A 14,600-nucleotide genomic window follows, 5' to 3' on the forward strand; every position below is an offset into this window, starting at 1 on the left:
TTGTCTGGTATCCTAATCTCTCCTCTGATCTCTCCTCTCCTCCGCTTGTTTGTCTTTGTCTCTCCTTTTCTCTGTCTTCCCATTTTTTACTTGTCTCACCATTTCCCCCATAATCATTCTTTGCCTCTCCCTTTCCTGCCCAATCTCTTGCCTCGATCTCTCTTTCTCCCACTCATTCCTTCTTCTCCATCTCTCACCGTATGTATCCCTCTTCTTTGTCTCTTCATCCTCCCTTCGTCCGCTTCCATTTCCTCCTCTCCTGCCTCCCCTTATCCTAACCTTTTTTCAACCACTCCTTTCCAAGGTCATTATAGTTTTTTTTATTTTTATGTATTTCATTTTGACTTTTTGTTTTTAATTTCAGTTTAGTTTTTCATTTGTTTTTAAAGCAGGTTTACTTGTTTTGTTTAGTTTTTGAAAAGGCATGTTTTAGTTTAGTTTGTATTAGTTTTAGTTGTAGCTAGTTTTTTCTTGTAATATGGTGTAATCAGGTTTAGATTCAAACCGGTCCAAAAAGTAGTGAAAATAGACGATCTATAAGCTCTCAACGGGTCGATGCGTTCTCTATTCTTTAAGGAAAATATTGGAAAATTTCATATCCACCCAATATACTAGGCTCATGTATGAAATATTGACAGACTAAGGACATGGGCCTCATTCACTAACGTAAATAACGTGTATATACTGGTCGTAAATGTTTGTTAATAAATGTATATTATTGGGAGTCAGTTCTGACGTGCGATTCATGAAAGGGGGTGCAGAGCCATGATTTGTACAGATCACAGGTGTATCTCATTTTCGTTGGAAAGTCAGAGGTGCGCTCCCGTGGAGATAATTTGCATTGTTCCACGCCCCATTTAAGACCATAAAAGGCAACCGGAAACATCCAACGTCACACGAAAACGCCTTCAAAATGGACTGATCTACAAGCTTGCTGCTGAACGTTAATAAAGTATGCTATTATAATAGCCTACTCTCACGTGTAATGAAAATATGAAGAACCACTGCATTAGGATTGTGTATACACACACTTTCATTTACAAATAGTTTAAAATTTGAACATACATGAATGTAGCTATAATTATAACCCTTGGAGATCAAAGAGAACGACCGAAGGAAAAAAATAACATTTTATTAGGGACCCATGAAAACATTTGAAGGACCACCTGTGGGTCCGGGACTCATTACATTGAAAACCTAGCAACATCACTGCACTTTCTCTATGATTGTAGTTAGTTTTACAAACACAACCCCATTCAGTTAATTATCTAGTTTTGTCTTTTTTTTTGCAAAGGCTCGTTTTTTCTTTTATAAAACGTTATGTTAATTATTTTGTTTATTATTACATTATTATTTATATTAGTTTTAGTTAACTTTAATAACCCTACTCCATTCCTTTGTTCTCTCACCCCCTCTCCTCCCTCCTCCCGGGGGGTCCAGACCCACTACTTCGGCCTCTGGTTCCAGGGAAAGACCCAGACTCCGGCCCAGCGCTGGGTGGAACTGGAGAAGCCCTTGAAGAAACAGCTGGATAAGTTTGGCAACGAGCCGCTGCTCTTCTTTGGCGTGATGTTCTACGTGCCCAATGTGTCCCGGCTGGAGCAAGAAGCCACCAGGTACTGTACATGTTTTAACCATGGGAGACATTGATCAATTGTGCTTTGATTGGCTTGGTGGAATGTTGCATTCCACCAAGCCATGCATTGTACACCATATATTTTTATGGTTAACTGGTTCTCTGATATCAGCCCTGCGATGAGTTTGACCTGGTCATGCACACTCACGTATGCCACACATTTGTACGTGTGTGTGCGTGCATGCATGTTTTTGTCTGTGTGAGTGTGAGAAAGAGCAGAGAGAGTGAGCGTGTTGGCTAGCTGTGAAAAGGGCATCCAGGGGTCAGTGTGTAGATAGGGCAGCAGTGTCTGCCATCTCAGATTCCCTCACACACACACACACACACACACACACACACACACACACACACACACACACACACACACACACACATGCCGTATTCCCGCCGTGAGTCTGCTAGCACTAAGCTGGTGAATTTGCTGCTGCTGCTTGACTGGATGTGGGAAAGGTCATTTGCAGGTCAGAGCTTGACGTTTGACTCAGGGCATTAAAGTGTGTGTGTGTGTGTGTGTGTGTGTGTGTGTGTGTGTGTGTGTGTAAAAACCTGTAGAATTGAATGTGCTGTCCAGGGGGTAATTGCCCAACACTGTGGGGTTCGATTCCTCCACGGTACCTCTGACTCGGTCGGCTGCTCCAACCAACACAGTTGGCCGTGTTGGTGTGTGTGGGAAGCCGGCAGGGGAGGAGGGTATTCTCTGTCACTGCACTAGCGTCTCCTAGTCCAGTGTTTCTCAAAGTGGGATCTGGGGACCCCCAGGGGTCCTTGAGTGAGTCCAGGGGGTCCCCAGCTAAATGATTGGTAACTCTGAGAGTGTACAAATGTACGATGTCTGATGACATCTACATTCAGCCAATGGGCTAAAGCTGGGTGGAAACTATTCTTAATTTAGAAAATAAATAACAGCATCACAGAACCAATGCAAAGACTGAAGGGTGTTCCTTAAATGGGGATGTAGTAGTAGGATTAGTTGTCAAAGCCGTGTCCTTTGTATGTGTTGTGCCAGTGGCAGTCAAAGTGGAGTCCGACCGTTGACAGCCAAGGGTCCTTGAAGGTTTTCCAGGTCTGTAAATCTGAGATTGTGCAAATGGCTGAATCTGCTCAATCTGTGTTTGATGTCCGTGCATTTGCGTGTGTGTGTGTGTGTGTGTGTGTGTGTGTGTGTGTGTGTGTGTGTGTGTGTGTGTGTGTGTGTGTGTGTGTGTGTGTGTGTGTGTGTGTGTGTGTGTGTGTGTGTGTGTGTGTGTGTGTGTGTGTGTGTGTGTGTGTGTGTGTGTGTGTGTGTGTACGTACAGTAGGTTCATTAGACACAGGCCATGGTCTGCTCTGGGAGATAGGTCAGTATTCCAGGAATCCCCTGCGGGCTTTTACACTGTGTGTGTGTGTGTGTGTGTGTGTACAGGGTTAGGGGGTTATGGCGGGGCCTTAGGAGCAAGTTCAGGGAACAATAGCCCTCATTTCTAACCTCTCTCTCTCTCTCTCTCTCTGCATGTATCTCTCTGACGTTCTTTCTCTGTTCCTCTCTCTCTTTCTAACCCCCCATCACATTTGCAATGTGCACGATTCTCTCAGGTCTGTCCTTTTATATCTCTCCATCCCTCTAGCCCTGTAATTCTCTCTCCATTTTCTCTCTCTCTCTCTCTTCTCTCTCTCTCTCTCTCTCTCTCTCTCTCTCTCTCTCTCTCTCTCTCTCTCTCTCTCTCTCCCCCTCCCTACCTCTCGCTCTGGAATGTTCCAGTGTAGGACAGTGGTTCCTAAACCTCTCCCTGGGACCCAAACTAGTGAAAATCTACATTCTACAAGCTCACACTGCGTCGCTTCTTTTACGTTTTTTTTTTAAATGTATGGAATGTCTTACATTTTTTGAAAATGTATGAAATTATTTTAAAATATGTTTTATACACATGTTTTTTTTTAAACATTTCTGATTTTCATATATTTATATATATATATATTTAAATATTAATCGTCGCAAGATATTTACTTGCAACCCATAACAATGGGTCCGCAACCCCAAAATGGGTCCCGACCCACTGTTTGGGAAACACTCTGGAACACTCTGGAATGTTGGCACAGTCTTCCAGTGTAGGAGGAGGTGGACCGCACATTCCTCTCAGAAGAAGTGCTAAAGGGGAGGGGGATGTCTGGCACACACACACACACACACACACACACACACACACACACACACACACACACACACACACACACACACACACACACACACACACACACACACACACACACACACACACACACACACACACACACACTCACCCTGTGCCCCCCAAGAATCTACCCAGAAGCCAGCTGCAGCTCTGTCAGAGGCGTTAGTCACAATGCACTACATTGTAAGACATACACACACAGCCCCAGAGGCAGACGTTTTGTAAAGCCCCCCCCCCCCCCCACACAACCCATTCATTTTTCAAATACATCAATAACAAATAAAGAAATAAAATGAAATTATGCTACAATCCATAATCCTTTCATGTCCTACCGAGGAATCAAAACTTTTACTGTAGTGTTATTCTGGAGAGTTTGCAAGGAATTTAACTTTGTTGTCAATTAGTATCAGTCCTACCCGACAACAGTAGGGAGACCACCTCCAATCACTGCAGCTGTGTTATAAGGAGAGTTGAGTATTGCTGGAAGTATTAACATGCTCTACCATACGGGTTGGTTAAAATAACATTTTAGTCACTTAAAGAAAAGGTTATTTAAAATGCCGTCTCTCACTTTCTTTCACCAAAGCTTTTTACACTGTCACCAAGAAAAAGAAAAGTAAAAGGCCTCTTCATTTTAAATGACCTGTCCGTGTCTCAACACCTATCTGTGAAACAGTTTGAGAAGGAAAATGTTACGAGTCTCTGACACTTACTGTTTTGTTTCTAATTTACTGAGGTCAGTAAAATCCACAGTGTTCATTTATCCATTTGTAAGTCCGAGAGTGTACAAATGTAGCCAAATGGACCCCTATGGACCCATTTGTTTGCATTTGCACACTCAGAGTTAAATTAACACTCAGGAGTTTGCTGTGCAGCGATCCGCATCTTTAGTGTCACAGTGTCTCCCATAGCAATGGCCTGTGTGTCATCCCTGTGCCAGCACACCTGGCCTGGGAGGCATTGGGGGGTGGGGGGTATATCTCCTTCTCCACTCTGTTAATCTAAGCAAGACGGAGAAAGTAATGTGTTTTATACTGTGGTCAGAATGAGGGCTTTGAAGTTTAGTGTTTGAATGACTTGTGACCTGACACCAGATCTCTCTCTCTCTCTCTCTCTCTCTCTCTCTCTCTCTCTCTCTCTCTCTCTCTCGCTCTCTCTCTCTCTCGCTCTCTCTGTGTGTTCATTCATCTTTCCCTCAATCCTTTTCTTCTTCCCCTCCTACTATGCAGCCGTGAAAATGACCAGGGTTAGTGGAGGGGGCAGGCAGTCCAGGTCCTGCAGGGTCACCATAGTGATTGGAGTGTGCTAGTTTGTGCAGGGTGTTACTTTCATGTTGTGTGTGTGTGTGTGCACGTGTGTGTTCATCAGTCAGAAGCAAGTGTTTTGTATACTACAGTAAGCGGAAATTACCTCTTGGATGGTAAACCCAGGTGACATGTAAAACCTCATGTAAAACCCCCAGAATAGGGATGCTTTGGTTCAATTATCACCCTGTGAGGGTTAATCTTCATCCATACTCCAAGCCTGAAAACACATGTCACATGACCATTCATGTACACTGGGCATGCTCAGGCTTATCACATTTAGACATTTGACAGCCATTTGACAAAAAACGCCATGAAACAGTGCTTGTAGTCACACAATGCCTGCACATTCAAAGAATGTTTCCCCTTTCTGCGGTCACAATAGTTTTTGTCTGTGCATGCATGCATGTGTCTGGCACATGATGGGTAACATAGTTAGGCTGCTGCTTTCAGGTATAGGAATAAACAGGAATGTGTAATATATTTGATTAGATTTTCTTAGTGTGTACAGGAACGTTTTGCCCGCAGTGTCCAAACATCAAACCTTCCCCACAGTGCGTTAGGATGAACAGAGTGCAGGCATGGTTTTACTATCCTCATGAGGACAATTGGTCCCTACAACAATAGCAAAACATGGTATGTATGTATGTAGACATACTGTACGTACGTATGTACTCATACTTACTGACACACAGACAGACAGACAGACAGACAGACAGACACTCGCACGCACGCATGGAGACACACACACACACACACACACACACACACACACACACACACACACACACACACACACACACACACACACACACACACACACACACACACACACACACACACACAGATGTACTCGTTCCACCCCTTGCTGATTCAACAACTTTGTTGTAGTGAAACCCCCAACCTCCCACACAGCCGTCTGGACCCATCTGGGGCTGAGGGGGTGGACAGGGGTCATACCACTGGGGGAGTACACACACACACACGCACACACGCACACACGCAAACACGCACACACATACACACACAGACTTGTTGTCTTAGCCATTTGGACATCTGGTAGCCTGTCTTGAACAGGGCCTGAACATGCGTGGGCATATAAAGGGGGTCTTTGTGCGAGTCATGTGGGGCCATTTGGAATGCCAGTGATGTCAGCCCAGGGTACAGTCTCTGTCTGCCACACAGTGCAATCCTCAGTTGGGAACTTGCGGGTCCGTTTGGGTGCCTTTTTTTACACAGAGTTAAATGAACACTGAGGATTTTACAAGGCGTGATACAAGTCAAAGATGAAGTCGTCTGGTCTGAGAGGATGTCTGTTGTTGTAGCTCACCTGTTATTACAGCGCCATGATGTCACTCACATGACATCCTCGCCAGGTGTGTAGCACATAGGGTTGGGTCATTAACCGAAATTATATCAAATATATAATATATATATACACATACATAATATATATACACATACATAATATATACATATATATATACACATACATATATACACAAAGAATTGCCATAAGGAGGACCGGCTGGCGGACAACGTCATCACGCTTATGTCACTATGACTCAGCCAAAGCATCTATGCCCAAATATGGAGTGTATTGTCTAACCTAAATGTGTCGTCATGGCATCAGGCGCAAACAAACTAGTCAGCTCCATAAATGCGCACAAAAGGGGGCAGGCCCATATATGGGCATATACTGATGACATCAGCGATCTCCATATATGGGCGTTAAAGGGATAAGGACGCGGATCGTGGTGCGACGTAGGTGTGAGGGCCGCGTAGCGTCACAAACTTTAGATGGAGGAGGACGAGGAGGAGGAGGAGGAGGGGCGGCTTTTGTTGTTTCCCCCCCACATAGCAACCAGGAAGCTACGCTAGGGGAACGCTGAGCACGCGTTCACACGCACACGTGATAATAGTTATTGTCCATGACGGAGGCGCGCCGACTCAGCAGAGCTTGAGGCCGCCAGGTGCAAGTGCCTGCGCCGACCGGCCGATGGTCTGCTAGTCGAATCAGCGCCGTCCGAGTTGTAAACCGATAGGGAGAGAATAGATCTCTTCATGGGTTACTATCCACGACTCACATGTGTGCGTGTGTGCATGTGTGCATGCGTGCGTGCACGTGTGTGGTGGGGGGCTCTAGTCTAGTGTGGCTTGCATTGCCCTCTAGTGTTGGTTCTACAGAATTGCCTGGGGGGGGGGGGAAACGACCGCTTCTTTTTCAATTTCCCTGGTTTTCCAATTACCCTGTAACTTATATATTTATATGGATACGGTATATATATATATATATATATATATATATATATATATATATATATATATATATATATATATATATATTCATATTCATATTCACATTCACAACTATTTCAGGGTTACTTGGCTCCTCCCTCCAGACCGCATCAAGCTCCTCCCCCTCCCTACAGTGGCGGTGACTGGGGTTGGCAAATTACAGGGTTGCCACGGGAACGGAATGGCGGCTCAGCCAACCAGTGTAATGACAGGGTGAGGGAGGAGGGCGGGGTCAGATTATAGGCCCAGAACACGCACGAAGTGAAGCTCAAAAAAGAACTAGAGAGAGAGAGAGAGAGAGAGAGAGAGAGAGAGAAAGCAGGAGAGGGAGGGAGAGGGAAAGATAGAGAAAGAGGGAAAGACTAAAGAGGGAGAGAGAGAGAGTGAGAGGGGGAGGGAACGATAGAGAAAGAGGAGAGGAACAAGGGAGTGAGGCAGTGAGATGTTAGAAATATGTTAGAAGGTGAAACAAACAGCAAAATCCTGAGTGTCAAAGTCCGACATCCAACATTAAGTACTGAACTTGACTGATGAAGACAGATGATTGAAAAGGATGGAGGCGCGTGATGCAATTGCACAATGTACAAAATCCCCAGTGTTTATTCATTCATTTGTAACTCTGATAGTGTGAAAAGAAAAGTGAACTAAATCACTATTCACTACTTACCTGCATATGCATGTATCCACATTTAATGCGAGCTTTCGGTCATGATGACTGTGAAGAAGTGTACAGAGTGAGAACAAGGAGTGTGCGGTTGCTGTTTTGTTTTCTGTTAACTCTGATAGTGTATAAATGTAACCAGGTGGATACTTTGGATCCATTTGGTTACATTTATACATCAGAGTTAACCCATTGAAACTGGGAAATGAATTATCTGTATCATTTTAGATATAGCACGCTTTGGCATATAGCATACTTTGGCTATTCAAAAATAGCGCTGTGAGCTTGTAGATTTGCTATTTTTTAAGAATCGTGAACATTTGTGCAAATCTTTGAATATATGTATTTTTTTAAGCAAATGTTTTTTACTCAAATATTTGCTTCTGGGGGTTCTTGGAGCAAAATATTTTCAGATGGGGGTCTGCGGCCAAATACCTATCAATTTGGGGGTCCTTGACATGAAAAGGTTTGAGCACCACTTATATAGCAACATAAGTATTTTCAGAAAACAGTTAGAATTGGCCTCAGGTCTTAATGGGTTAAATTGACTCTGAGTATTTTACAGTGTAGCTTCAGTCTCCTTTCTGTCTTTCTTTGCGTTTCTATGACTCTCTTTTCCATGACCACTTCTCCCTGTTTGGTTCCTGGTGCCAGGTATTGGGTCAGGTCCCTCCAGTTCATTCAGTTTAAAATGTCAAGTGAAATTTCTGTTCGGTAATGAATGGAAAATCATTCATTCCGAGAGATATATGGACCTTTTTAAGAGGGGTTTCTCTGCATTGGAGGAAAGTGTGTGTGTGTGTGTGTGTGTGTGTGTGTGTGTGTGTGTGTGTGTGTGTGTGTGTGTGTGTGTGTGTGTGTGTGTGTGTGTGTGTGTGTGTGTGTGTGTGTGTGTGTGTGTGTGTGTGTGTGTGTGTGTGTGTGACGAGCAGTACTATGCTGTGTATAGAAGGAGTGACTAAGCATGGATAACTTGGTGGTTTCCACATAGCAGTTTGTGCACTTTGGCATGGACTGTCTTGATGTATGCTTCCACTCCGAATTCTTCCCGTGTGTGTGTGTGTGTCAGGAAAGGTGTCTCACAGCCCACATTGGAAAGACTCGCTCTGTGGTCGCCATGGCAACAAACAGGAAACGGCGTGCGCGTTTTATGCAGCTGAGCCCGGTCGCCCCGACAGCTCTGGCTCTCTTTTCACTCTTTTTTCACTCTTGTTCTCTCTCTCTCTCTCTCTCTCTCTCTCTCTCTCTCTCTCTCTCCTTCTGTGTGGCCTCTCTGTGGCGAAATCATTCCTCAAAAGAAAAACACCAAAATTGGACCAAAGCTAAAAGTGGACAAAAGCAACTCAAACTTTCTGAACAAATGTTGTATATTTCAGCCACTTGGGTTTGGGGACTGTGAACCACACTCTGTGAAGGTCGCCCTCTGAGCGGCGTCATATCAACTTAACACTGGTGGTAACACAGCCCAAAACGACCACACTGCCGATCCCCAGCTAGCCTCACATTAGCAATATGCAATTATGCTGCTATACCCAGCGCTATTGTTTGTTTAGCTTGTGTTAGGCATACCTTGGAATGTGTTAGCCAATATCTAGTCCATGTAAACGTGAGCTTCAAATCCAATCCCACGCAATAAAATCCGGGCGGGAGTGTTTATTTAACACTCCTGGATTTGGCTGTTGCCGGCCAGTAGCTAAATTTATTGCAGCGCTGAAAAATGTCACTATTCAGTCCCTATTGGAACACATTAGATTTTCCTCTCCTCAAGTCGAAGATGAGTCAGTGGTATTGTAGCCGGGGATGATTCACTCATTCCTGATTTTGTAACAAGGTTCTGTGGCATTGTTTTTACTGGAACTGCTGTCGCCAGTGCTGTCTTCTTGCCCAAACCAAAAGCAGACCAACATGGCTGTCATATTTAATTGCTGCAATGTCTAAATCGCTGTGGACCTGTGTGTGTGTGTGTGTGTGTGTGTGTGTGTGTGTGTGTGTGTGTGTGTGTGTCTGTGTGTGTGTGTGTGTGTGTGTGTGTGTGTGTGTGTGTGTGTGTGTGTGTGTGTGTGTGTGTGTGTGTGTTTGTGTGTGTGTGTGTGTTAAACACTGGACTTCTTACATTTCTGGATAAATCTGTTGAATACAAGCTGTCAATGTGCATTGATATGACTGACTTCTGTTTGTCTTTCTGTCTAGGTATCAGTATTACCTGCAGGTGAAGAAGGAGGTGTTGGATGGACGTCTCCACTGCACAGTAGAGCAGGGAATCAGACTAGCTGGCCTAGCAGTACAAGGTAGAACACACACACACACACGCACGCGCGCGCGCGCACACACACACACACACACACACACACACACACACACACACACACACACACACACACACACACACACACACACACACACACACACACACACACACACACACACACACACACACACACACACACACACACACACACACACACACACACACACACACACGTTAACTACCTTGGGAATATACTGAGATAGAGAGAGACACACACACACACATAGCCCTTCCTCAGGTCATCTTAACTTCACTACCTAATATGGCTGCATACCATTGGAAGAGGCCTAGTCCACTTGAGTTCCTATGGTATCACGATCCTTTAAAACACACACACACACACACACACACACACACACACACACACACACACACATACACACACACACACACACTCTCACACGCTCACTCCACCTCCACAGTCTTGTCTGGGGGAATGTAAACAGACTGTTAGCTTATCACTTAGCTCCAAGGTTAGCCTTAGCAGCAGCAGGAAGGGCCTTATCAGTAGGGAAGCTTGGATTCTCCACTGCACCAACAGACGGCACAACGACACTTAACAGTGCACTCACAGGCCCTATCTGCAGGTCTGGGCAGATGCCATTTACTGAAATATACTGTACTTAATGGGATTTGAAAACATCAGTCATCTCCAAACTTATTAATGATTTTGTACCCTAGCACTTTAACCCTGACGTCCCTATTTTGGGTATGTCAGTATAAGTGAAACTACTTTAAGAAATAGCAGATCTGCAAGCTCACAACATGACACATGTGACACATTGTGAGGTTGTAGATATAGATGAAAAAATATAGATGATCTTTTTATTTATTTTTAATGTTAATCGTGTGTGTGTGTGTGTGTGTGTGTGTGTGTGTGTGTGTGTGTGTGTGTGTGTGTGTGTGTGTGTGTGTGTGTGTGTGTGTGTGTGTGTGTGTGTGTGTGTGTGTGTGTGTGTGTGTGTGTGTGTGTGTGTGTGTGTGTGTGTCCTCGTGTCCTCCCAGCTGACTTTGGAGACTTTACACAGTTCCTGTCTCAGGACTTCCTCAGGGAGTACGTGCTCTTCCCAGTGGTGAGTCCCCATACTTGCTCTTCTGTGTGTGTGTGTGCGTGTGCATATAGCCTAAAGGCACACATTCCGGTGTTACTTCTGTACCTCCCTCCCTCCATGTTCCACCTGCATACCAGAGAGAGAGAGAGAGAGAATAATAAGAGCACTGATAGTGAGAGATGCATTGCACACTAGATGTTAAATATTGATTTTTGTTTTACAGTAAGCTAAATATTGTAATGGACATTTACAGTAAGCAGATGACTGATGCTAGTTACAAGAAAACTGCGATAAAACAAACTGAAAATGTTTGGGGGTTTGTCTTGCATTATTTACCTGCCTACCTTTACTTGAATTACTAATATCTATTGTTTACATTGGTAGTTGTTGGGTTTGCGTTTATACCGCCGGAGTTGAACCCAGACTGCTAACTACAGTATAACTACAGTGTGTAGTGTGTAGAGGAGAGGAGACGATAGGAAAGGACAGGACAGGACAGGACAGGACAGGAGAAGACAATACAGGACAATACAGGACAATACAGGACAGGACAGGACAGGACAGGACAGGAGAAGAGAATACTGGAGAGGACAGGACAGGGGAAGAGAGGGTAGCAGAGACATTGAAAGTGCTTGAATGTCTTAGGCTAATTCACAGCCAATCTTTCTCCATCTCTCTGTTAAAAGTGATGGAGTGTTTTAATGGAGGGCTACAGTGAGTGGGTGTTGCTGAGGGAGTGTCACCTGATACAACTTTCTCTGCCCACAGAGATGTAACTTTCACTCTCTCACCTTGTCACCCCTCCCCTCTCACCCCTCTCTCCTCTTTTTACCTCCATCTGGCCTCATTGTTCTCCATGTAACCCCTGCCTCCTCCCACACACACACACGCACACACACACACACACACACACACACACACACACACACACACACACACACACACACACACACACACACACACACACTTCTAATTCATTCCTTTTTTCCCTCTATTCTTTGTCGTACTTCTCCCAATTCCTCTCTTTCTCTGCTCTCCTCTCTTCCCCTTCACCGCATTCGCCATTTTTCTTTTTTTTCCCTTCCTGACACCATCTTCTGGCCATCATCGCAGAACTGGCAGCATGGAGATGAGGTGTTGGAGGAATGGACTCAGAAGGTGGCTGAGGAACACAAGAGTCACTGGTAGGCCTCCCGATTTAGTGTTCGCCTATGTGAGTGTTTGTACGAATGTGTGTGTGTGTGTGTGTGATGATTCTTAAGGAAAATATACAGTATACTTCAAATGATTGTATCATACAACATTTCCCATCAACTCATTTTGTTTTTACGACGATGTATAAATGAGCCTTTAGTGGCTGTCATGTCAAAAGCAAATGTACCCATGGGGTCAATAAGGTGAATGTTGAGTCTTGAATCTCTGTCTGTGGTTTCTAGTCGAATGCAGACTGCTGAAGCGGAGCTGTTTTACATCAAGGAGGTGGAGAAATTGGATGGCTTTGGCCAGGAGAGCTTTGCTGCTAAGGTAGAACCATCACACATAGATACATAGTACGTAGTATAACCCCCAACAAAAAATGCGAATTGTGTTGTTTTGCATACATAATGGTTTATTTTCAGACTTCAACTACAATGCATTATGTGCACATCCCGCCCTATGCTCAACATGGCTTAAAAAAAATCTTAAAAAGAAAATAAAACAGTTGTATTGTTTTGCCCATGTGGTGGCCAGCGATCTCTTTTCGTTCTTTGCTTGTCTAATGTGTTCGCTCATCACTGGGTCGAGCTTGTCAAGCAGGTCTACCAGAGTGAGAAAGTTCCCATTATTTGGTTCTTAGGGTGGAATTATGGCCACGGAAAGCAAAGTTTCAGTCTGCAAGGTGACAGACTATGGCAATTAACCATCCAGTCATTCCAGTGTTTTTCTTCCCCCTACATTCGCATTTCTCGGAAAGTGCTGTCAATGGCGTTGTGTGTTCTCAAGCGGGTTAGCTGGGGATTGCCAAATAGGGTACAGACCACATCCAGACGTACCTTAGTATGAACTGAAGTATGTGTTGGTACCTCTCCACACAGGACAACTACACCAATGACATCTTCATTGGCGTGTCGTTCATCGGAGTGTTTGTCAAACACCGGAATGGCAGGTCCATAATGCTCCACAGGTAAGTCCTTGTACCAACTTCACCCCTTTCCTTGAGAGATGAGCTCATTTTCTATTAGAATCCTGAGAGTTCACTCAGAGAGGGCCCATTTTTACACTCAGGATTTTGCAATGCACAGGTTCATAAATATCTTTTAAAGCCATATTTAATCATTTCATGTTTTTTATTGTATTTTTTATAATAATGAATGCTATTGGTTGTCCTTTAACATTTGGTCATCCTTTAACTACTTAAGCCTTATTTTATACTTTGTCGCGAGACAAGTAGCGAGCTCACAACAAGCTCACAAGCTTGTGAGCTTGTAGATATGCTATTTTTGAAGAATTTTAAAGATTTCCACCTCTAGGGATGCCAGGTTTAAAGTGGTTAAGTCTGTCTGTGGGTTTTATAAATATAATTGAACTAATGAAAAAGCATTTTTAAAAGGATCTTATGAATACATTGTGTGTGTGTGTTACAGATGGAAGGACATTGGTACCATAGCACACAACAAGTCAGCCATCACAGTGGAGATAACCAGTAAAGACGACACTATCATCTTTCACACGGTAAATGTTGTGTCTGTCCGTGGTCTACCGCCAGGGCCACGGAGCTTGCTCACACACACACACACACACACACACACACACACACACACACACACACACACACACACACACACACACACACACACACACACACACACACACACACACAAGGACACGTTGCACAAGGTTATCTTGTGGGAAGTATAAAATGGAATTTAAACAAAGACAGAGACATTGGCAAACATTTGTGCACACAGACAAACACGTGAGCACATTATATCCTCATGGTCTATAAATATATTATTTTCGAAATATCAATGTTTTTCCTCTTCGTCTTCAGGAGGATATGGAAATGTCCAAGTACATCGCTCGTCTCTTCACGGCCAGACACAAGTTCTACAAACAGAACAAGATCTGTGCAGAGTGAGTGTCATAGATAAAGTCACTGAGCTTACGTCCAGGGTTCGGTTTGATGGGGGGGA

General features: G+C 44.1%; 1 protein-coding gene across 2 annotated transcripts in view; it reads left to right on the forward strand.

Moving 5' to 3' along the window:
- LOC311063798 (tyrosine-protein phosphatase non-receptor type 14-like) overlaps positions 1–14,600 on the forward strand; it is a 48,808-nt gene that overhangs the window by 17,605 nt on the left and 16,603 nt on the right. For both annotated transcript variants that reach the window (XM_084083399.1, XM_084083400.1), the window contains exons 3-10: positions 1,441–1,616; positions 10,258–10,355; positions 11,381–11,448; positions 12,541–12,611; positions 12,864–12,951; positions 13,503–13,591; positions 14,052–14,139; positions 14,459–14,541. In XM_084083399.1, coding sequence (XP_083939525.1) covers positions 1,441–1,616; positions 10,258–10,355; positions 11,381–11,448; positions 12,541–12,611; positions 12,864–12,951; positions 13,503–13,591; positions 14,052–14,139; positions 14,459–14,541 — 761 coding nt within the window. The remainder of the gene's footprint in view (positions 1–1,440; positions 1,617–10,257; positions 10,356–11,380; positions 11,449–12,540; positions 12,612–12,863; positions 12,952–13,502; positions 13,592–14,051; positions 14,140–14,458; positions 14,542–14,600) is intronic.

Source organism: Gymnoscopelus microlampas (assembly GCF_963454915.1).
Source record: "Gymnoscopelus microlampas genome assembly, chromosome: 16".
NCBI lineage: Eukaryota > Metazoa > Chordata > Actinopteri > Myctophiformes > Myctophidae > Gymnoscopelus > Gymnoscopelus microlampas.